Genomic DNA, 25,214 nt, shown 5'->3' with positions numbered 1-25,214 from the left:
TTATTTTGCCATGGCTTTTTTTTTAACCAGTGGTGAACTTTGCACATGGGATTTGACCAGCACTGGATGGGGCCACTTAACTCAAAAATCTTTTTCTTATTGGAGTAAGAGCGGCAGTACCTCCACACCAGCAGCTTCAGCACTACAAAGCTACATTCGTATGAAATCATTAGATTCCTGTGATTATGCACCACAGAATATGTTAGTGTGCAGTGTAATTTCTGATGAAAATAACTGTTCAGAGGCAGTTTTCAATTTAATTTGAAATCACAGAAATGTTAATCTGGACCTAAAAATATTTAAATACCTTTCCATTTAATCTCTGACTCCCTTTTTGTCCAACACAGAATCATGGGTAGTCAGAATCAGTAGTGTGTGAAATACCTCAAGGCAAAAGGGGGATCCCATTAGTGCTCCAGTGTTGTCTGAGCACTGAAATCTCATTCTGGAACTATGGAATATGCAAAAAAACAAGTCCGGATAATTCAGTTCCTTTGAATATGCTTACCTCAAGTAGATGATTCACATCACATAGGACACACACTCTGTAAAGCCCAATCCATGGCACCTTGTGCTTCTCACCAGCATCATAACATACATGTACTTAGGCAATGCATGTTAAAGACTGCTGCAGCGCCACTCTGAAGCACTAATCAAGACTTCCTCCTTTGGGAGCCTGGGCACTACTGCTGACTGCTGGGAACTGAAGTCCTCTCGGTAGAACTATCACAGACTCGTTGCAATAACAGGCTTGTTTATTGAACAACAACACATTAGACTGATGACTTCACTTTCTATTTTTTACAATCCACAGGAAACAACTTAGAAGCAAACAATATGAACTAGGAATAAGATGTGGCTGCCCTCATGCTATTAATAACCTGGACCCTTTTGGTGTCAATGTATAAGCAATTACCATCATACTCTTCATCTTCACTGAGATGATGCCCCTTCACATTATCACTGACCCTAGCGTGGAACTCTGATTTATTTATTTCCTGTAAATATTTCTGCCCTCTTTCTCATATACTTCTGATGTAAAGGATGTGCCTCCCTTCCTTGCTGGTGGGCTGCTGCCACTCAGACATTCAACCCAAATTCAGTAATGGGAACAGAGTAATTTATAATACTTTGTTTTTAAATTTCACTTTTCAATAATTACACACAAATTTGATTTTCAGACTTAGCGTAGGCATGAGGTTATTTACAGGGCCCAGACCCCTCCAGCACCCCTTGTATTTTGTAGTAAAACAGAATCACTTTGGGGAGCACTTATCTGTTCATATTGGGTGAATTTAGGATTGCAAGATAACTTTCAATGTAGCACACTACTTTGGGACATCGGAGAAAACAGGAATAACCTAAGAAAACCCATGAGAAAACATAAATTCAACACAGCCAGTGACCAGGCCAGGAAATGGACCTAGGTGCTTAGAGAACTTCAAAGCGTTGACTGTTATGCTACACATTAACATACATTTAAATACAAACAATGCTTTTTAATCTTTTATTCCTTTTTACTTATTTAACAAAAATATAAATCACAAAGAAGGTCAAACATGAGGTTAGTATTTTACCCACAATCCTTGTTCTTCTCACCAAAACAAACAGACAGCTTCAGAAGCAGAGTAGAATGTTTAGGCCGTTTCATCATATAATTTACTTTTCTCTTGGTTACACTGTACACATCAAATTGCTTATGGTCTGTTTTTCAACACGTATCAAAATAAAAAAACTCCACAAAGTGGTTCCCAAAACATAAAAAAAAGCCAAAGAAGACTCAATGGACTCTCTCATCTTGGGCCTAACAAGAGTTGATGGGGGGCACCCAGCTCAATAAGATCCTGCCAGCTGTCAGGGTGCAGATGCCAGGGCAGAACATCCATATTAGCATTGCAGTACTTGGCCATAGCATGTTTTGAGCAATGACCTTTCCCTGTAAATTAGCTCAAATAATCAAATGATCAGTTTAAACCCTAAAAGTTTGTGCAGATTGCTATACCAAGGTGGGCACCATTCCAGATGGGCCATGATGCCCATATGACAGTCCAGCGCTGGTATGTAAGGAAGATGGGGACGATGTAAGAAGATGTGGAGAATGGCTGAAGGGGAGCATGTGACTGATAGGTGTCATGTGAGCAGGCAAGGAGGATGGACTCAGAGGGTAAGGGCCAGATTCATCATAGTGCATCTTGGCATACTCAGGGAAGCTCTCTGCTGATTTCTTGGCCTTCTTCGACTTGCTGGAGACTTTGCGGTTTCGGGTTTGAATGCCTTCCTTCTTCATGGTGAGTGGTCTGTTCACCTGCAAGCCAAAGCCAAGAGTGAAAAATGGGTTAGTGAGGAAGGAAGGTAAGATGAAGATGTCAAGGTCACTAGAGGAACAAACGAGCAAGTTTAAGAGCACACAAGAAAACTTCTATTTAGGGTCAATGCATTACCTATAATACAAAAGAAGACAAAAAACAGTAATGTGTGGGGAAAGTAAAAATGAAATGATCCAATCTATACTTGTGTGTCTGCTTAACAGCACTATTGGGGCACAAAAGAGATGGTTCTGGAGGGCTATAGTGGTTCTAAGTTCTTGTTCCAACCTGACTGCTTAACTAGAAAATGACCCTTGCCAAAAAAGATCATATTTAGCTTTACATGTTGTTAGTGTTTTCATTCTTTCATACAGGACCAGCTCTAGCATTTTTGCTGCCCTAGGCGAAGCTGCAAATGGAGCCCATCCAAAGAAACATATGACCTTTTCAGATTGGTAAGAGCTGGTTCATAAGGTCAACACTGAGGGAAGTCTTGTGGTTTTACCCTTTGGCAAACTGTAGTATTTCAGTACATTTTTTGTATTCTGGTAGTTTACATGGGTTATTAAATAATTTATAAATCTATATTCAAGTATGGATTTAATGTGTCTATTGGTATATATGAATTTCAATAAATTTTACAAATAAACGACAGCAAAGAAAACCAGCAGTTTGCTACTGATATTAGGTAAATTAATGGAAATTTGACTTAGCTTTTTGAACTGGGTATATTTTACTTACAAAATGTGCAGACATAAACATAATAATCTATGAGAAAAACAATGCAACTTAATAATAAAATAGGCGATTTGCGTGATTGCAGTTTCATGTTCAGTATACCAGTCTTAAAAAGTAAAAAAAAATATGTTTAAGTAAACTTTTTTTCAAAATATAAATTACTAATATACAAAACTGCTTTTTTCTTGACCTCATCTTTGCAAGCAATTTCTTTTGAATTCATTGTCTGAACAGATACCTTCTCCAAAGATACATTTGATGAAAATTTTATCACCCATAAACCTATATATATATATATATATATATATACTCAGCAAAAAGAAACGTCCTCTGACTTTCAACTGTTTTTACTTTCAGTAAACTTAATGTGTAAATATTTGTATGAACACTAAAAGAGTCAACACCATAAGACATAAACTAAAAATGTTTCACAATGTGTCCCTGAATGAAGGGAGGCTCAAAATCAAAAGTACCAGTCAGTATCTGGTGTGGCCACCAGCTGCCTGAAGTACTGCAGTGCATCTCCTCCTCATGGACTGGACCAGATTTGTCAGTTCTTGCTGTGAGATGTTACCCCACTCTTCCACCAAGGCACCTGCAAGTTCCTGGACATTTCTGGGGGGAATGGCCCTAGCCCTCACCCTGCGATCCAACAGGTCCCACACGTGCTCAATGGGATTGAGATCTGGGCTCTTCCACTGCGAGGATGATCAGCTGTCCTTCCTGTCTCCCTGTAGCGTTGTCTTAGGCGTCTCACAGTGCGGACATGGCAATTTATTGCCCTATCCAAATCAGCAGTCCTCATGCCTCCCTGCAGCATGCCTAATGCATGTTCACGCAGATGAGCAGGGACCCTGGGCATCTTTCTTTGGGTGTTTTTCACAGTCGGTAGACAAGTCTCTTTAGTGTCCTGCATTTTTAGAACTGTGCCCTTAAATGCCTACTTTCTGTAAGCTGTTAAGGTCTTAACGACCATTCCACAGGTGCATGTTAATTAATTGATTATGGTTAATTGAACATGCATGGAAAACATTGTTTAAACCCTTTATAATGAAGATCTGTAAAGTTATTTGGATTTTTAAAACATTATTGTTGAAATACACAGTCCTGAAAAAGGGACGTTTCTTTTTTTGCTGAGTATATATATATATATATATATATATATATATATATATATATATATATATGTCACAGATGACCGGGGACACTGTCCGGCCGGAACGCCTGGATAATTCCCCAGTTTGACAATACTTTTCCTCGGCCACGAGAGGGCAGCCGCCCGGGACTATTTGGGGGTCTCAGGGACAGAGCTGGGACACCCTGCATGAGAGGACGTGGCCACCGCCAGGGGGCACCCGGTCAGTGAGAGAAGCCTGGATGGCAGCACTTCCGCCACACCAGGAAGTGCTGCCGGAAGGAATTCTGAGGACACCCGGAGTGCTTCCAGGTGCTTTCCTGACACTTCCACCACACCAGGAAGGGGAGCACCTGGGGCTCATCCAGGTCAAGATAAAAGGGGCCGCCTCCTTCCAGACAATCAGCCAGAGTTGGGAGGAAGGAGACGAAGCTTGTGAGGAGGAGGAAGGAGGTCAAGAAAGAGAGAAAGAGAGAAAGAAGGAAGAAGAAGAAAAGAAAGGAGAGGATTGGTCATTGAAGGCATTGGGGTGCAGTGAAAAAGAAAATAAAGAAGTGTGTTTTGGGCATCCTGGTGTTGGTCTGTCTGTGTCTGGGGGTACGCTTTCCACAATGGCACCCAACGTGGGGCCCATCTCCTTCCTTGCCCCTTTTATCACACCCCGGATGGGCTCCAGCTGCTTCCCGGCGTTCCTCCACAGACACGCCCCAGTGTGGTGGAAGTGCCGGCTGTGTACCCGGAAGCCCTCCGGGTGTCCCCTGTCTTCTTCCCCCCAGCACTTCCTGGTGTGGCGGAAGTGCTGGGCTCCAGGTTTCTTCAGGCACCGGGGTGCCGCCTGGCGGTGGCCACGGGTCCCTACAGGGTTGGGCTTCCAAGCACCTAACCCAAGGCCCCCAACACAACCAGGGCGGTTGCCCCCTCGCGGTCTGCCTCCTGGGTGTCCTGGCTGGGCTCCACCCCCAGCCGCATGTGCCAATATGCCTGCATTAAGAATCTGCATCAACCCAATGTTGAAATAAGGATGGTAAAAAATATAAAGAACAATAAAGACAGCCTCTTTAAAGCTGCATACGATGAGTCCTGAGATGTGGAAGGCAACTCATAAAGAGTTTGTATAGCTTTTCAGAGGTTAAGACCAAAATATGCTAAAGTAATTCAGAAAAATGTATTAAGAGTAATATGAGACAGACAATTTTATTGAGCTGAGTGTTCATTGGTCAGGGTCTGTACTTATAAAAAAGATCTCTACCCCCTACTCTAATTTTGCCCCGTTGGTGTGTGCCTAGTTGTTCTAAATAGTAGAGTCAGCCCTGCTATCATGTCAAGTCAATCTTATATCATAAACTTTTTTCTTTTCACCAAGTCAGGTCAGGTCAGATTAGGGAGCATGCACTGGTACAGCGAGTTGCCACACCAACCACACAATGAAACAGCTTTGGATCCTGGTTGGCAACCCCCTAGGCAGACACGTGGTCCAGTCCCATCCTCCAGAAATGACCATCTATCTTTTGTAGTCAGGTGTTATGTGAGCATCCCCTTGGCCTGGTCCAGCCTCTCGTGTACTTAAGAATGAGGATCCTGTGAGCTGAATCACCCTTGGGGAATCACTCCACATGGCTGTGGTGCTGTAACTGACGCTTTCTCACAATATTAGTAATGTGCCTCATTTGGGACTCCGTGAGTAACTGCTCATTCAACACGAAGTCAAACCAGCAGTACCCAAGGATTCTGCAAAGAGGCATAGTACCAAAGTCTAGTCCAGTCTTCATCTCAGGTCACTGCATAGTGTCCATGTCTCGCAGTCTTATAGCAAAACAAGAAGCACCAGGATTTTCATCCTTTAGCAGAAATATCAGGAACGCCACACTCCCCTTTCCATTGATCTCATGACCCCCAGGCCTTCCCATCCCATCTACTGACTTCATAGAAAGAATCACCAATGACATGAATGTCACTGCCGAGGTAAGTAAACCTCTTGACGATTCACTGATACCATTCAAATGACTTAATAGCTGAAACAGAATAATAATCCTTAGTCATTCACCTTTTTCTCTTCAGTTATCGTCCAAATATTTTAGTAAATTCGATAGTTGATGATGAATATACACAGGTGTAAATGGAAACAAGTTATATGGAGAACTGCTTGTTCCTTTCTGATTTGTATCTTAATGCTAATAAGCAGCCAGCAAAATCAGTGAATGCAGCTGTTTAAGACAAAAACAATCTTAACAAGTGAGACCATAAGTGTTTCAATAGCAATTATCAATTTTTCATTAAGAAATCAGGTTGGAAAAAAACCTGGCCTTCCAGGATGGACTTTGACTACCTCTGTTCTAGATGGCTGATTCTCCGGGCTGCTAAAATATCATGAGTGTATGCATAATTGTGGATTGGCTAAACCCGTTTTGAGTTAACAAGAAACACTTTGTGGTTGTAGAACCAATTAAACCCTGGCTATAAAACAAGTCTCATTCAAGCAAGAATAATTCAAGTCTCAATTTTATATGTGTGCTTCGCTGAATTACCTCCTGGTGTCTAGTCAATTCTGGGTTATAGATTATTCTTATCCATTCATTCATTTTTGTATGTTGTCTGTCCAATTGAGGATTACAGACTTGAATAATTATTATTATTTGCTTATCATTGGAATTTACAGGTTGCTACTGGGGTGTCTGTGTCCTAACCAGAGACCATGAGTTCATTTGGTGTCCTGGCAGCTACTGTGAGTTCTTGTTGAAGCTTTTTTTTGATGATACTAAGAGCCTCAACCACCACAGGCACAAGTCTAGTCTTGGTGCTGCATCACCCCATTTAGCAAGTTACTGTTTGGAAAATGAATTACACATAATCTAATGTGGAGTTGTACTGAAAACAGAGTGTATTCCTTCATCAAATGGTACAAAGCAAGTTTTTACTCTAAACCAAGCCACAATTCTTGTCTAATCAATGTCATTCAATTCTCAGCCACCCAGCCATTTTTTTCAGATTTTTTATTACAGGATTATGGGAAGCTGGAATTAATCTCAGTAGCATTGATCATAAGGTATGGTTCAAACCTGGACAAGATACCAGTCCATTAAAGGGTCCACTCATACACATACCATGTCACTTTATAGTCACCAAGTAATCTAAATGTTCATCTTTGAAATGTGAGAGGAAACCACAGCACCAAAAGTGGATTTACACAAAGTGAAGGAGAACTCAAACTGTCCACAGAGCCTGGGGCTAGACCAGAAATCAAACCCTGGAGCCACTTTAAGAGCATTTTAAAAATGATTATAGCTGTTTATGTCAAACAGTGTGTTCCAGTGAATTTTTAACACAGCTTCTTTATGGAAAGCATAAACATGACGTATTTTTGTACATTTTAATGCACAATTCCCACTTATTTTGTAAAGGTAATACTATATAAAACATGCATTTAACTATATATTGCTACAGCACAAAGCAATCCCAATTTAAAATTGTACATGAGTGACAAAACAAGACATTATCTGCCTCAGCATCAGGCTGAGCAGTCTCAGAAAGTGTAATGGTTGCAATACTCACATTATGAAGCTTGAAGTAGAGGCCACAGGCATTGCACACTGGCTCCCCGCTGGAATTGCGTCTCCACAGTGTGGTGGTATTCGTGTGGCAGTTAGCACACTGAGTGCCAGCTCGCTTGCTTACAATCTGCTTGAGAAGAAAATAAAGCCTTCAGAGAAAGGCCCTCTTAGTCATGTTCCTCTAACCAAAAGGACCACATCCCTGTATTTTAGACACCTTGGATATCTGCTATAAAAATCAAGTTGCCTAAGCACAAAAATGAAAAGAGGAGTATCAAAATAGAAAGAGGCAACACAGTTAATTTGTTGAGAAACACATCCCAAATATGTCCTTTGGAAGGCTTTGTCCCACTCTATAGGGTGTGGTAGATGCCCCCTTATTTGTTGCCAGAATTGTTACAAATTTACTGTTGCTATCAGAATAAAATGTCCTCTTTTGGTGGTCTTTCACTAAGCAAAACCATTTTCCCTCCCGTGAATATCAAAATATTAAGTATCAAGTGACACCCCAGATTGATTGATGTCACGTGCAGACACAGGCATTTATTACAGATACAGATGTTTACCTGCTTCACCACTAAGTCATCCACATCTGCAACATTTTAAAACGGATTACATGAGATAATTACTGAATCTGTTACAAATTAAAGAGAGATGATTCCTTAATATTTCACTTAATGAATGCATTTAAAAGTATAATACTTTCATCAATTAATTATATTAAATATTTGCGAATAAAGAAGTGAGAGGAGCAGCTGTTCCTTTTCTGTGTGAGCGAATGAAGTCTGGGTTGTGGTAAAGACCTGCAGAATGGTTGCAGCCTGACACTTTGATGGTGAAGCAAGAGCTTGTTTCATACAAAACATGGAAATTACTGGTCAGTGCTCCTCAGAATTCTCATTTTTTGGGACTATAAGTGAGGGTTCTGATGTGTATGTGAACAGTGACCAAAATTGGATCACCGGTACAAGAGTTTCAGGGATATTTCTTCACAAGATTGCAGTGTTGGTGGCAGTAAACAAGGACTTCAAAGAAGTGTTTTCACTCCTCAGAATCAAGAACGATTGGTTTGGGCATCTAAAAAGAATGCCTTCAGGCACCCCCTGCTGGAAGTGTGCTGTGATTGGACATTGGAGGTATTTATTTCACCACGGCCTATTGACTGAAAATCCTCCAGGAAGAGCTAGTTGTGCTTTGTGCTTATTAATTTTCTCAGTGTTCTTAGGCCAGTATAGGGGCATGGGCAGCTGGAGCATTCTTGGTTGCACTCAAGGCCATGTTAACATATGGGCACAATGGGCACTGGCCGGGGGTCCCAGGAGCAGAAGAGCCCACAATGTTTCTGATGCCTATGTATGTTTCTGTTTTCCTGTCAAAACAAGACAACCCTGGATGCAATGGAGACAAGATGGAAACTGATCCTGAGTGCTAGTCTATCATCTATACACAGCTATACCCATTTACAACAGGCCAATTTAGAAAAGCAAATCTGTCTAATCTGCTTGACTTTGAGATTTGAGCAAACATGCAAATTACACATGGACAATAAGAAAGAACTCAAATTAAAGATCATCAGCAAGTACAGTGTTAAAATGCTGTGCATTTGTGACAGCCACTAAAACCAGGAAGAGCTTTCTCTGTGTCAAAATGGCTAGATATGATCATTTTTATTTTCTGGAGCATGAACATTGATTTATTAATAAGTGCTGTGTTTTAACAAATTTTAAATAAGAGTGCTCCATTCTTCCAAGGTATTTCACTCAGTAGAAGGGGTACAATGTGTTTCCCAAGGACACAGGTGTAAGAAGCAGAAGGCTGACAAAGTAACTTATTACACAAAGTATTGTTATCACACTACAAAAGGAAGAGGAAGTGACATTTGTCGTAAGAATAGTACAGGGTAAAAGATGCTGAAGACATTTGGTGGGCTTCCCTTAAACACCTCCATGTGTGAAGTCAAGGAATGAAGGAATGGTGCACAACATAAAATCACACATTACCTTATTGCATTGGAATAACTTTTACCTGAAAAGCTTTTTTTATTTTATGCAGTATTTTTCATGGTGCATATCATCTTAATCTTCTTTACAACTATTACAAGTGAATCTTAACTAAAGACTCTTGTAGTTTAATGCCTTATGCCCTAGGTGTTTTTGTCATTATTGTGTCTAAATTTCGTAACTAAAGAAAATGTCTATTATTCTGCTTATCTGATAAAGGAGCTGTAAATAGTTGAAGAGTATTGAGTGTAACAGCCATATTGTTAAAAGATTTATATCACTAAAAACCTTTGTTTTCACCAATTTTAACTAAATAAAACACCAAAAAAATGTGGCTTTAGTGATTTCTCTCCAAAAAACTGGATTTTGCAGTTAATGACCAAGACAACCCTGGAGTCAATTTTCTTTAATGTCCCAATCTGTCAGCTCTCATTGTACCAAGTTTAGATTTCATATCCCATAGCACTGGCGTAGGAATGGATTGTGCAGATTGTGCAGAGCACAAGGGCCTATTAGCTTGGGGGACCCACTCAAGGCCGTATAGATTTTCTTTTTATTTTTAATAACTAAAACAGCGATTTCACAGTCTTGATGCAGTGGCTTCAACGTTCAATATCTTGTTACAATCAACTCTGACCTCGATGGCTGAAGATGAATTGTATGCCGTTGCCAATCTTCTCGTTGAACGCTATAACACTGACATTTCACTGCCGTTTTCCACTCAATTGTTGTTATTTTGTGCATGTTTTAATCGATCCTGTCAACCAAATCGACTGTTCTCGAAGTAGCTGAACTGTTGCTGATAGATCCCTGTGCAATGTTGTCTGCTTCCAGTGATGTTTGCATGGCTCACATGTTACTGCTGACTACGCCAGTTACTGTTGCTGCATGTGGACGATCTTACTCCAAGTTAAAACTCACTAAAAACGACCTCAGAAGCACTTCTTCTTCTTTTGGCTGCTCCAGTTAGGGGTGGCCACAACGGGTCATCTTCTTCCATATCTTTTTGTCCTCTGCATCTTGTTCTGTTACACCCATCACCTGCATGTCCTCTCTCACCACATCCATAAATGTTCTCTTAGGCCTTCCTCTTTTTCTCTTCCCAAGCAGCTCTATCCTTAGCATCCTTCTCCCAGTATACTCAGCATCTCTTCTCTGCACATGTCCAAACCAACGCAATCTCACCTCTCTGATTTTGTCTCCCAACCATCCAACTTGAGCCAACCCTCTAATGTACAACTTTCTAATCCTATCCATCCTTATCACACCCAATGCAAATCTTAGCATCTTTAACTGTGCTACCTCCAGCTCTGTCTCCAGCTTTCTGGTCAGTGCCACCGTCTCCAGCCCATATAACACAGCTGGTCTCACTACCGTCCTGTAGACCTTCCCTTTCACTCTTGATGAAATCCGTCTGTTACAAATTACTCTTGACACTCTTCTCCACCCATTCCACCCTGCCTGCACTCTCTTTTTCACCTCTCTTCCACAATCCCCATTACTCTGTACTGTTGATCCCAAGTATTTAAACTCATCCACCTTCGCCAACTCTACTCCCTGCATCCTCACCATTCCACTGACTTCCCTCTCATTTATACACATGTATTCTGTCTTGTTGCTACTGACCTTCATTCCTCTCCTCTCTAGAGCATATCTCCACCTCTCCAGGGTCTTCTCAACCTGCTCCCTACTATCACTACAGTTTACAATGTCATCAGCAAACATTATAGTCCGCGGGGACTCCTGTTTAATTTTGTCTGTCAACCTGTCCATCGCCATTGCAAATAAGAAAGGGCTCGGAACTGATCCCTGATGTAATCCCACCTTCACGTTGAATGCATCCATCACTTCTACCGCAGACCTCACCACTGTCACACTTCCTTTGTACATATCTTGTACATCTCTTATGTACTTCTCTGCCACTCCCAACTTCCTCATACAATACCACAACTCCTCTCGAGTCACCCTGTCATATGCTTTCTCCAGGTCCACAAAAACGCAATGCAACTCCTTCTGGCCTTCTCTATACTTCTCCATCAACACCCTCAGAGCAAACATCACATCTGCTGCTCACTAATCCTCACCTTACTTCTTAACCTAGCTTCCACTACTCTTTCCCATAACTGCATGCTGTGGCTCATCAGTTTTATTACCCTGTAGTTGCTGCAGTCCTGCACATTCCCCTTATTCTTAAATATCAGCACCAGTACACTTCTTCTCCACTCCTCAGGCATCCTCTCACTTTCCAAGATTCCATTAAACAATCTGGTTAAAAACTCCACTGCCATCTATTCTAAACACCTCTATGCTTCCACAGGTATGTCATCTGGACCAACGGCTTTTCCATTCTTCATCCTCTTCATAGCTGTCCTTACTTCCTCCTTGGTAATCCGTTGCACATTATGATTCTCTATCTCCATATCATCCACCTTCTTCTCTCTCTCGTTCTCTTCATTCAAAAGCCTCTCAAAGTACTCTTTCCATCTGCTCAACACACTCTCCTCACTTGTGAGTACGTTTCCGTCTTTATCTCTATTACCCTAACCTGCTGCATATCTTTCCCAGCTCAGAAATCGGTCTAGCCAATCGGTACAGGTCCTTTTCTCCCTCCTTAGTGTCCAACCTCTCATACAACTCATCAAACACATTTATTTAGCCTTTGCCACCTCTCTCTTCACCTTGCGCCTTATCTCCTTGTACTCTTGTCTACTTTATGCATCTCTCTGACTATCCCACTTCTTCTTTGCCATCCTCTTCCTCTGTATAATCTCTTGTACTTCCTCATTCCACCACCAGGTTTTCCTTTTCCTCTTTCTTCTGTAGTACCCTTCTTGCTGTCACCCTTACTACATCTGCTGTAGTTTCCCAACTGTCTGGTAATTCTTCACTACCACTCAGTGCCTGTCTCACCTTCTCTCTAAACTCAACCTTGCAGTCTTCCTTTTTCAACTTCCACCATTTGATCCTTGGCTCTGCCCTCACTCTTTTCCTCTTTTTGATCTCCAACATCATCCTACAGACCACTATCCTATACTGCTTAACTACACTTTCCCCTGCCACCACTTTGCAGTGTTCAATCTCCTTCAGATTGACTCTGCTGCATAAGATGTAATCTAACTGTGTGCATCTTCCTCCACTCTTCTACATCACCCTATGTTCCTCCCTCTTCTTAAAATACATATTCACCACAGTCATGTCCATCCTTTTGGCAAAATCCACTATCCTCTGACCTTCTTCATTCCTCTCCTTGACACCATACCTACCCATCACCTCCTTGTTTCCTCTGTTCCCTTCACCAACATGTCCATTGAAATCTGCTCCAATCACCACTTTTTGTCCCTTGAGTACACTGTTCATCACTTCATCCAACTCACTCCAAAAATATTCTTTCTCGTCCATTGCACACCCAACTTGCGGGGCATATGCACTAACAACATTCATCATCACACCTCCAATTTCCAGCTTCATAATCATTACTCTGCCTGACACTCTTTTCACCTCCAAAACACTCTTGACATACTGTTCCTTTAAAATAACCCCTACTCCATTTCCCCTCCTATCCACACCATGATAGAACAATTTGAATCCACCTCCGATCCACCTGGTCTTACTCCCCTTCCATTTAGTCTCTTGCATGCACAATATATCAACCATCCTTCTCTCCATCATATCGGCTAACTCTCTCCTCTTACCAGTCATACTGCTAACATTCAAAGTTCCTACCCTCAGCTCCACTCTCTTTACCTTCCTCCTCTACTCCTGCCTCCGGACACGTCTCCCCCCTCTTCTTCTTCTTTGGCCAGCAGTAGCCCAATTTCCGCTAGCACCCTGTTGATTAACAGTAGTGGTGGCGGTCGCTGTTAACCTGGGGCTCGACCAATCCGGTATGGAAATTTGTATTGTTGTCCGCATATTTGATTTGGCAAAATTTTATACCGGATGCCCTTCCTGACGTAACCCTCCCCATTTATCCGGGCATGGGACCGGCACAAAGAAACACACTGGTTTGTGCATCCCCTGATCGAAAATGAGCATGCCAGAAAACTAGTCATGTCAAACGTTGTTCAGCCTTTTGCACAACAGAAGGCATGCAAGAGAGTATTTTCAGGTTCCCGCTGTGGCATCCCATTACAGGAGCAGCCAAAAGAAGAAGGAGAAGTGATATTATGAGTAATATAATTTGTGAATTATCAGTCAGCTCCATTTTAATAAGCTTTAACAGTTTAACATGTCTGTAATCTAATTTATTGTGTACCTTAGTATGGCTCACTGTGCATTAGTGTCACTGCTGTGAGGATTTTTGAGCTTCACCACTTTATGATGTCAGTTTTCTCAGAACTTGTGTAAAACTGGTCGATTGTGTAGTAGTATCCTGTCAGCTGGTGTTGTCGTTTTAATTTGCTACAAACTGAAATTGCTTCATTTCTACTTTTTAGCTTACAGTACATTTTAATCATCTTCTCTCACAAAGGTGTCTTGGAAAAGTAAGCATGTCCACATTTTACATATATTTATGACTGCTACTACCCACATCTCCTACATTTCATTCTCATAATTTATTTATTAATTTTTTTATTACAGAGGCTGTAATAAAGCGATTTAAAAAGTTATTACAAATTTCATTTAGAGAGTCAGTGTGTTTGTGGCCCCTACGATCTAGTTGTGAATAAATTACTAACAGTTATGCTAGACAGGAGGGGCCCACCTTGAGGCGCTGCTCAGTTGCCTTCAGCAAGCTAGCTACACCATTGTCCCATAGCACTGCAAAACTTAATTCATTCATTAAGCACATACCCATAGCTATCGACCAAATTCTTTCACACATATGCAGATCAAGTGATGGAAAAAAAAAACATTTCATTATTGAAGAAAGAACAGTCTTAGTATCAGTAAATCAAAAAGTAAAGGCAATTTGGAAATTATGCAGTAACCGTAATGGATAGAAGCTGACACAATACAACATGTTCACAATGGCTTATGGGTAACTTGAACATGCACATCACAACCTCTACTATTAGTCTACTTGAAGTCAAGGTCAAATAATTCTGGATGCTGTGGGATTACACCATCGTTGAATAATGAGCTGCAGTGAGATTTCTTTAGGCAGAGGGAATAAAACCTGCTGAAATCCACTGAAGGCTTGTGCAGATCAGTGCGCTGTTTGGGTATCCATCTTGAGCAAACTTTACCTCAGGTCATTATGCAGTATGTCATGTGCAGAGATCATTGGCTAATATTGAAATGTACAGCAACAGTGGACAATGTAATCCATTAATCTTCTGTGATGAAGGCATTCACCATATCATTTGGGGCTTATGTGCACAATGTTGATGTTTTGAGCTTCGTCAGTTTTATTTATTCTTCCCACTTTAAACCTCTCTACCCTTTCATAAACGTTTTGTTGACTGATGTTGTTTTCACTTCTATACTGAGCTAACATCTCACAGTGAATTTCTGCAGGTTTTACTCCCTCAGCCCAAAGAAATTTCATTACAGTGCGTTTTTCAGGTATGGTGCAATCCCGCAGCAGAGTATCCATGTTTATTTGACCTACCTGACTAACAGCAGAGTTCTGTACTGTGAGCGTTTATAGTATCTAATTGATCGAAGGGGGTCCTCATGTGAAAACCTTGAGAGGCTCAGGTACAGTGTAACAGTACTCATTACACTAAAAATTGATAACAGTATTCTAAGTCAAAAATGAAAGAGTAGTACTCAGAAAACTAACTTGGAGAAAATGTGCAGCAGACCGTGTTCGAGTATGGTAATTGAACCCATCACACTTGAACTGTAAAACTGCACACCATTACACTTCAAAGTTTGCCCCACTCCTTTAATCTCACGCACCTTGCTCCATGTTTTCCTCTGATTTCAAGCCCATGATTCTTCATTCTATATGTAATTTCTACCCCCTTGTCCTAACCTTACATTTCTGTATTTTCTTGTTTCACTCCACTTTACCAAATATCCAAAATGGACCCACTGAATTGATACATACCAGTCTTTTTTTGGGCCGGATGAGAGGCCTGTTCTGTCCATTCATCTTATGATAGAGGCCACAGGCATTGCAGAGGTAGTGTCCAGTTCCATCTCGCCGCCATAGTGGGGTAGCAGTTGCTCCACAGTTGACACACTCCCTGGCCTCTGCAACAACAAAGAGGCTAAGATTCTTAATACATGAAATCATATTAACTAACAATCAGACAAGTTATGTAACATCATGAGTGTACAAAACAGTCTGAATAAATGTATCTAAAACTTTCATTTTCCTTTCCAGTAAAGAATACCAGTTATCATTGTGCCATTCTGTGAAATGTAGGTCAAGGACACCAAGAGTTTTAAAAAGTTAAAAGAACTTCTTTGAGACATTTAAGGAGTAGGTCAGACCATTGCAGCCAACCTTCTGTGTGTCTTACCCTTGGGGTATTGTATCCTCTTAGGTATGTGCAGCAAGTCTCTAGCCCAGAGACCACCTCGCCATGTGCTACAGTTATGGCTGAATATGCACAGAATATCAAAATTGTTAGACTTCTCTAACGTATGACAATATTAGATATTGAAGGTGATTTTAACTACTGTAGGAGTACAATGAAATGCAGTAAAAACAAATCAACTCATCTCCACCTTACACCAACACTTTTTTTAGTTCAGTTCTCCTTAACTGCTGGGTAACAACACAGCAATCTATCCATCCTTCTGTTTTCAAAAATATCTTTAGCCAGCTTCATGATGGAAGGTGCAAGAGCCTACCCCAGAACTCTTAGGTGCCAATTCAATGTACAGCACACTCATGAACTCACTCATATAGAGACAATCAAATGAAACTAACGTAGTGCAGGAAGCACAATAATATCTTCTGAAGACACACCAATAAACTCGTCACTCAACCACCACCTAGAATTTTTCTAACTCTGGTAGAACCTTCTATCAATTGAAAGATGAAAACTACCGACAGTCTTCAACATGTGGACGCATTTGTGCATAACCACATTTGACTTGTACTTCATACAGTGCAGACACAGTATAACCAATCATCCTACTAGCCTTTTGGACCATTGCCTAGTTGAGGACAGGGACGAGTCCACGTCTTTGTGCTCTCTCTCACCCATTGCATGATTATAGTGAATTCTTCTTCATAGTTCCTGCAGACAGTCATAAATGTTTGACTGTAAAAATTGTTATAAAATATCACTTGCATGTATTCTGACCAATAAAAAAAAACTGAAATTCTGCTTAAGTACTACTAGTTCCTCCATGCCTGAGGAGACATTTTATTGGAGATAAAATTATGAAAGAGCAATTACTAAAATTTGGACTGCCAAAGAAAGGTATACTGGGGGGCATTGGAAAAGTCCTTAGCCTTTTATGAAAGAAGTAACGATGTTAAGCAAAGCTTTTTCCCCCAAAGAAAGCTCATTTATTTGTGGCTTCAACACAGCATTCTAGCTTTTTCCCCATAGTCACCCTCAAGATCAATGCACTTTCCATTTGTCAAAACAAGCCTCAAAATCACTTTGAGTTAAACTCACAACTTCCTCATTTACCATATCAGTCAATTCATGACATGTCTCAAAAGCTTTTCAACACCAATGTTCTTTAACTTTAGGGAACAGTAGGAAATCACAAGGCTCTAAAATGAATGAATAAGGAGGGGGTTCAACCAGCTACACACCAGATTTCTCTAAAGTTTCAGTGGTTAACTTTTCTGCATGTGATGGAAAAATGAGTTGTTCAGAATCAGGTGGGGACAACTTCAGCTCCTCTCACTCTTCCACACTCTACCACTTGCCATGATTTCCTATGGGTAAAAAATGTTCTTATATATACTTGGGAAAGAATAAAGTTGGTCAATCGATGTGAACACCATGGCACCTCACTAAGAACTGAAGGCTAAGTATTTTTCTAATGCCCCTCCTAGTCTTGAGCAGAAGCACAGTTTTTCCAGCAAAGTATCCTCAAAAGGCCCAAGCTGTTTATTGTCCTTTCTTTCAATTAACCACCACTAAACAAACAGGCTGTTAGTCAACTACAGATATATATTTTTTCTTTTCACTCAGTCTAAATCCTGACTGCTTTTTTACTTCCAGAAAGTATGGTTTATTGACCACAGTGCTGGACTATAAAGCACACAGAAGACAGTGACTCTTAGTCAGTGACCCAAAGGGTCAACACATAAGCTGCTGCTACATCAGTAGCTCGTCTCATATTCATGAATATAACAAGAGGGACCCCTGTTTTTTTATGGCTTCTTAAATCAATGTAAATTAAAATTAAGTTATTTTTTCTACCAAATAATCTAAAGTATCATTTTACATTTGGCTAGGAAACCCTTAGAATGGGCAAAATCTCTAAATGATAGCAGATTGACAATTTAGAAAACTTTTCTAAGGCAGTTCTGATTAGCTTTAGATGCTGAACTTCCTGAAAGAAAGGCACCAGCTACAAGCTGATTGCTGAATTTAAAACTGTGTCAATAGTTCTTTGGTGAATATATATACATATATAGAAAGGGTTTATTATTGTATTATAATTTATTTATTGATTATTGTATTATTATCTCATACACAGGTTACAGCTGGTCCAAAATGCTGCTGCTCACTTTCTGGTTGGGGCAAGAAAGTATGACTCTGTTTCTCCTATTTTAGCTTCGTTACACTGGCTGCCTGTCAGTTTTCAAATTGATTTTAAAATCTTGCTGCTAGTTTTTAAATCTTTACATGGGCTTGCTCCTGCCTATTTATCGGAATTGTGTGTTTTACACCAGCCATCCAGAGTGCTTGGATCTTCTGCTCAGTTGTCTCTTGTTGTCCCTTGTACCAAGTGTAAAACCAAGGGGGACAGGGCCTTTGCAGCTGCTGCGCCTCACCTGTGGAAGTATTTACCTCATCATAATAAAGGAGTCGTCTACAATTGAACTGTTTAAAACAAGATTAAAGACTCATTTCTATTCACTTGCATTCCGTGACCTTCAGTAATACTGAAGGTTCCCTCTTTGTGATTATATAACATTATTTCTATTTATTATATATCTTATTTTATGTTCATATGTTTTATTTCTATTTATGTATTTATGTTAATTGTTTTGTTTTTCTTTTATTCTATTATTGTAAAGCACTTTGGCCACAGCATTACTATGTTGTTTTAAATGTGCTATATAAATAAATTGACATTTTTATTAGTATTATTAAAGTGTGCCTGAGTGTAGCAGTCATAACCTACATGCCTTCTTACATACTAACAACTATAAATCTACTTCTGCCCACCCTTGTATATATATATATATATATGGTTTAATTTAGAAATGGTCTTTCTGAGGAACTTAAAGGTGACATGACACTCATGATATGTAAGAAAGTTATGAAAGGGATATTAATTTATTGAAGAAACTCTGTACTAGGCTATCTAAAAGAGAAAGAGAGAAATATACCTCAGTAGTTTATGTAAATAAAACCTTTTGAACTGGTAAATCACTTTTCAGTTTAACTAAGAGCAGTCTCAGTTGCCATACCCTCCTAGTATGTATAAAAAATAAAATACAAACATAGGTTTTGCTAAAAATTGATCAGTTCTTGTCTGGTGTGTCAGTATAACTTAAATAATAATAATAATATTTTTTTTTCTATTTATACAGCACTTTTCTCACTATGCAAACCACTTTTTACATAGTTAGTGGGGAGCCACTTCAACACACCATTAATGTACAGCATTCACCTGGATGATGCGACGGCAGCCATGTTGCACCAGTACACTCACCACTCATTAGCTTTTAGGTGGTAAACTGATCAATTAGAGACAGGGGATAATTAGGGGGCCAGAATGACTAACAATGGACAGTTTAGCCATGACATCAGGATACACCCTACTCTTCAAGAAGGATGCCTAGGGAACTGTAATGACCATAGAAAGTTATGACCTCAGTTTTACATATCATCCAAAGGATGGCGCTGTTTTTACAACACAGTATCCCCATCACTGCACTGAAACATTGGGATCCACAATCAGACTACAGGGTAAGTGCCACCTGCTGGGCTCACCAACACATCTTCCAGCAGTAACCCAAGATTTTCCTGGTTGGTGTCCCGTCCAAGTACTGGCTAGCCCAAACATAATTAGCTTCAGGTGGATGACCTGTTCTTAAAACTCACCAACAAAGCATAAAAATTCAAGATTTATTTCTTTCAGCCCCTCACTTCACCTTTAAAAAATGGCAACAGGCCTAATTCATAAAGAGGTAATATTCTCTTAAATATGTCACAGATTCATAAAAAAGTATTGAAGTGTATAACACACACATGCTTAGGGAGCATATGGAGAAGAGAATAAATGGCTCATTGTCTGATGAATGCCACATGATTCTTGAAATATGGTGGAGTCAGTTTTATTGCATGGGCATGCGTGACTGCCAATAGAAGTCAGTCACTAGTGTTTATTGATGATATGACTGCTTGCAGAAGTAGCAGGATGAATTCTGAAGTGTACAGGGCTATACACTCTGTTCACATTCAGACGAACGCTGCAAAACTGATAGGACAATGGTTCACAGTACAGATGGACAATGAGCCAAAACATACTGTGACAGCAAGCCAAGTGCTTTTCAACACAAAGTCATGGAATATTCTTTTAGTGGCAAAGTCTATCAACTGACCTCAGCCCAACTGGACATGCATTTCACTTGCTGAAGACAAAGCTGATGGACGAAAGTCCAACAAACAAGCAGCACCTGAAGCCAGCTGCAGTAAAGGCCTGGCAAAGCATCAGTAGGGTGAAATCTCAGCACTTGGAGATGGCCATGGGTTCCAGACTTCAGGCAGTCATTGAATGGAAAGGATTTTCAACTAAATATTGAAAATTATCATTATGTTTAGGATTGTGTTAGTTTATCCAAATACTTTTGAGGCCATGGAAATGGAAGGGCTATGCAGAAAAATGGCTGTCAATACTAAATGGCTTATTCAATATTTAAACTGAAGCTGAAAGTCTACACTTCAATCAGGTAATTATTTTTTCATTTAAAATCTATTGTGGTGGTTCACAGAGCCAAAATTCTGAAAATTGTGTCACTATAAACTGACTTTTTCAAATTGCCATAATACTCGCATTATTTTTGTGAGAGAGGTACAAGACTAAGGAAGAATAGATTGTTTGCAAAATTATAAAAATGTGAGTTCCACTAAACATCAGTGCTGTTTATGTCTGTAGATGGAAAAAAGCAGCTTTCATTACTCTGAACTGGAGACCACCAGACAATTCCTTGAGTATTTGAATTACAGTTCTCTTTTCATTCCCTTTTCATTAAGATTTTTAGTTCAAGTGCGCTTGGACTACTGAAGCTCAAGGTCCTTCAACATTTTGAAGAATCTTCTTACTTCAGCAATTATTTTGACATTGACATTTCTCTTCAATATGAAGTGGAAGTAGAAACATCTAGTACCGTGAGGTGGGTACAATACTATCGTAAAAATTTCAGCAGAGCAAAATTATGATGTGGGAAAATAATAATTATTGGCTATCAAATTTGCCTTGAAAAATGGAATCACTGGCTAGATTGAGCTAAATACCTTTTCATAATTTACTCTGCCCATAAAAATTCCATGCATATTAAATCTTCCAAATGTCTTAATACTATGCACACCAGGTAGGTAGTAATTTTAGTCAGTTTGATTTTGGTATCTTCTACTAATCCGAGAACTATTACTATTATATACACATTTAAAAATCTGTTGATGCCATTTTGATGTGGTTTGTATTTCACTATTATTACTTCCAATTTTAAATTGGTGCAAAACACTGCCTTTTTACTGAAAAGAGTGTTATATAAAGATTGCTTGAAATGAATAACTAAAAGGATGAAGAATGTGCTGACCCACCAGGGATTCATATTTAAATCTGCATGATGCAAATGGTATTAAATGTGACTCCATGATCAGAGAGAAATCATACTGCTTAATTTATTCATCTTAGAGTAGTGTAGCACTGAAATGCTGACTATTAGGGTTAGACATAAAACATAACTTCAGTTTTAAAAGCAGGAGTATGTCAAAAAGTGACCTCAGGGACATATGACAGATCAAAGAAATCAAACAATTCTTACCAGGCGGAGAAAGTCGCATTTTGTTGCGCATTTTTGGGGAGAAGCTAGGGGAGAAGAGACCTGCTGTGCTGGAGTACATTCCTGTTCCACTGTAGTCCTGAGGCGAGGTAGGATATGTGGCGTAAGGCCCAAAACCATGCGAGTGCATCGAGCTGTTGCTGATGCCAAGATTCAGAAAACTACTGCTGCTTCCAGGGCTGGCCCGCTCCGTCTTCAAGGCCTCTTGCAGCCTTGGGCTGTCTTTATCCTCTCGGTCTGGAGAGGGCATGATGTCTTTGGGAGGACTGTACAGTTGTGTAGAGGAGGTGGCAGGATAGATAGAACTGGAATGCTGAGGGTGGATTGGAATTTTGCTGAAGGAGGTCATTGACCAGTTGGAGCTGTACGGGGATGTCAGAGTATGGGTACCACTCTCCAGCCATTGCAGGTTGTTGAGGATGGGCGACGAGTAGACCGGTCTCACTGAAAGATTAAAGAGAGAGTGTAAACGTCTCATCAGTGGAGCCAATTCTTTATTTTAAACTCAGGGCAAGAAAACAGAGTCAAATGTAGGAAATGTTGTGTTCAGCCAAAGACGAGTGCTGACAAGCATAGTAAATAGAGACTGGGCATTAGGAATCCCGCCACACACTTGGATTCTTAGAAAGAAAAATACAGAAGATAGTCATTATTAGAACAAAAACATGCATGTACATCTGTATCAGTGGCAGTGTGCCAGCATCTGCATAAGACATTTCCTTCTGTATATAACTGAATATCTCACAATATACTGTACAACAAAGTATAAACATCAAACCTAGAGAGTGGACTCAGAAAGCTGTCTTTTGCAAACTAAAACTTACACATATTTTATACATATTACATAGACAAAATGTGATATATATTCAACTCATCTGTAATTTCTTCCAATATATCTATTCAGGAATTTTTCAGTTCACTTTTACCTGATCAGCAATGCAATTAACCACAGTCTAAACTGGCAGCAAAAAAGGGATTCCATTTTGTCTCAGGTAAACACACAACCATACAATTCCAAGTTAAAATTATCCTTCCACCAAGTGAACTAAAAGTTTCCAAGGAAATGTTCCTTTGAATGTGTGGAGAACATATAACCTTCACACACAAGACACCCTGCTGAGAGTCACACAATAGTCAAGCCACTGAAAGGTAGTAATGACCGCTTTTGAGCCTACATGTCATCTCTTACATCCACCAATCCATTTTCTAGGCTTACTTTTTCATTTACATGGTTATAGCAAGGTGGCGCCTCTGCTGTAAGTCCATGTCATGGAACAGCTGTCTGAAGGACACACTAGGGCACACCGGTACCAACTGAAAATTGTTATCTAACCTAACATGGACATTTTTGTGAAAAGGAGTGAAACCAGAGTATCGGCTGAAGAACCACATGCACAAAGATTTGAGCTCTTACTGCACATTTCCTGTCAAGTTTGTGTACAACAGAAAGTGTTGCAATTCTAGATGGACATGCTGTAATGCAGTTGATTGACTTTAACTAGGCACCCCCCATTTTGCATCAAACTTTATGGTGCAAAAGTTGTGTTTTCTAACTCTGAGAACATTAAAGGTGGAAGTTAGATTCTGTGTCTTGTATCTTCTCCTGTTTTTGATTTGCATTGACAGGATACCAATTCACAGCCAAAGATGTAGAGATTATCCAATATGGAAACATGTTCACATCTCTGCTGTTTGCAGTTGATGTTGTCCTCTTGCTATCACTAGACTGTGATCTTCTCTGTGCAGTGGAACAGTTTGCACATCAGTGTGATAAGAATCAGCACCTATATCTGAAGTTATGGTCCTTCTAGAACAAAGTGGTTCGTTTCTTGCATATATAAGCAGCTGCCCCCAAGTGGAGGAATTCAGTTACAGTGGGTGTTTGCACACAAGTGAGAGTAAGGGCAATTGTGAGATTGACTAATGACCTGGAGCAGTACCGGGCCTAGCAAATCAGGAAAATGGAAGAGCCAAACAGCTAGATTAACTATCTAGTTAGGATGTTCCCCTGGGTGTTTCCCGCTGGAGGTGTACAAGGCATAACCTTCTATCAAAAAACGTTGGGGGTATAACCAGAACATGCTGGGGATGTTATGTCTTTTCATTGTTCTGGGAATTTCAATATAGGTATTTCTTGGAAAAGAGAACATTGTTGGGAATAGGGCGGACTGATCAGCCTTGCTGATTGTGTTTCTACCAAAAGTTGCTGGCATGCACCTCACCATTATTTCAAAGCATTGTCTACAGGCATCCTGTGAGTCTTTTTAAATATAAGCTAACATAAATGCTTCAAATATTTGGTTGTTTCCACCAGGAAATGGGTAATCGATTAAAGCAGTTATCTGGATATTAGTTAGCAAACACCATAAAGATATCATAACAATATTAGTTGTACAAACACTACTGCTAGGCTCCTACTCACCGGGTGAGTGACGATATGCTCCTCCTGATCGACTGGACACTGGATTGCTAAAATAGGAAGGCAGCGATGTGAAGTCTGAATCAGATCCATTGTAGAAAGATTCAGGCTCTTCAGTGGGCTGCAGAAGGTTCGGCTCAGAAAAAGATGTTAAAGCGTCCTGTCCAATCAGAGCCGGGGAAATCCAGCGGGCTTGCTCACCAGCCTCCTCCATGGCACCTGGGCTCTGTATGAAGGTTGAGAAACAGCACTGAGCCTGGATGAGTAAAAGCCGAGACAACACCTGAAAATGCAGAAGAAAAACTGATATCTCATTATACACACGATTGGCCTGACACAATGAACTTAAGAACCTGGAGCTGTTCCATTTGAGACAGAAACAGATAACAAGTGGACAATTCTCAATGTAATTCTTAGCAAAGCTACAGTACCTAACAATAGCAGACAGTGCGTAAAAGATAAAGAAAAGCCTTAGACAACTGCAGCCAGTCATTTCACAACATGGCACTAGTTTATGTTATCAATCCATTCATCGATCCATTTTCTAACCCACTTGTCCAGTTCAGGAATATGGGTTGACTATTATGAATTAGTAGAACATTATTCAATCAAACACCTTCCATAGTAAACATGTCTGTAAATGTTTTGACAATAGGCCTGGTGCAGCTGTACATGTTAGATGGGTTAAGCAAATACTGTAAGAGTCGTCAAATACAAGCCTAACTGTATTTAAAAGAATTTGAGACAAGACACAGCTGGGAGCAGTGAACAAGCAGGTAAGTATGTGGAGTAGGTGGAGTAAAGGTTAAGTATGTGCTGAAGCATAAAAAGAAAGATAAGCCAGACGATTCCTAATATTCTTATTGATCATAGTAAATCTCTGTACTCTATACTGTCTATAAGAGGCAATAATGACCCTATAAACAGAGATCTAACTCATTCTTATTACATCAATGCAT

General features: G+C 40.1%; 1 protein-coding gene across 2 annotated transcripts in view; it reads right to left on the bottom strand.

The window, feature by feature from the left end:
* Positions 1-1,493: 1,493 nt before the first annotated feature.
* gata1b (GATA binding protein 1b) overlaps positions 1,494-25,214 on the bottom strand; it is a 44,007-nt gene continuing 20,286 nt past the window's right edge. Inside the window, exons 2-6 of one of the 2 annotated variants that reach the window (XM_039774001.1) lie at positions 24,259-24,538; positions 21,819-22,280; positions 15,726-15,871; positions 7,729-7,857; positions 1,494-2,305 (exon numbers count right to left, since the gene is read on the bottom strand). In XM_039774001.1, coding sequence (XP_039629935.1) covers positions 1,997-2,305; positions 7,729-7,857; positions 15,726-15,871; positions 21,819-22,280; positions 24,259-24,469 — 1,257 coding nt within the window. In that variant the 5' untranslated portion in view covers positions 24,470-24,538 and the 3' untranslated portion in view covers positions 1,494-1,996. The remainder of the gene's footprint in view (positions 2,306-7,728; positions 7,858-15,725; positions 15,872-21,818; positions 22,281-24,258; positions 24,539-25,214) is intronic. The other variant, XM_039774002.1, reaches the window with a different exon arrangement.

Source organism: Polypterus senegalus, chromosome 13 (genome assembly GCF_016835505.1).
Source record: "Polypterus senegalus isolate Bchr_013 chromosome 13, ASM1683550v1, whole genome shotgun sequence".
NCBI lineage: Eukaryota > Metazoa > Chordata > Cladistia > Polypteriformes > Polypteridae > Polypterus > Polypterus senegalus.
This window is presented reverse-complemented; position numbering and strand designations above follow the sequence as displayed.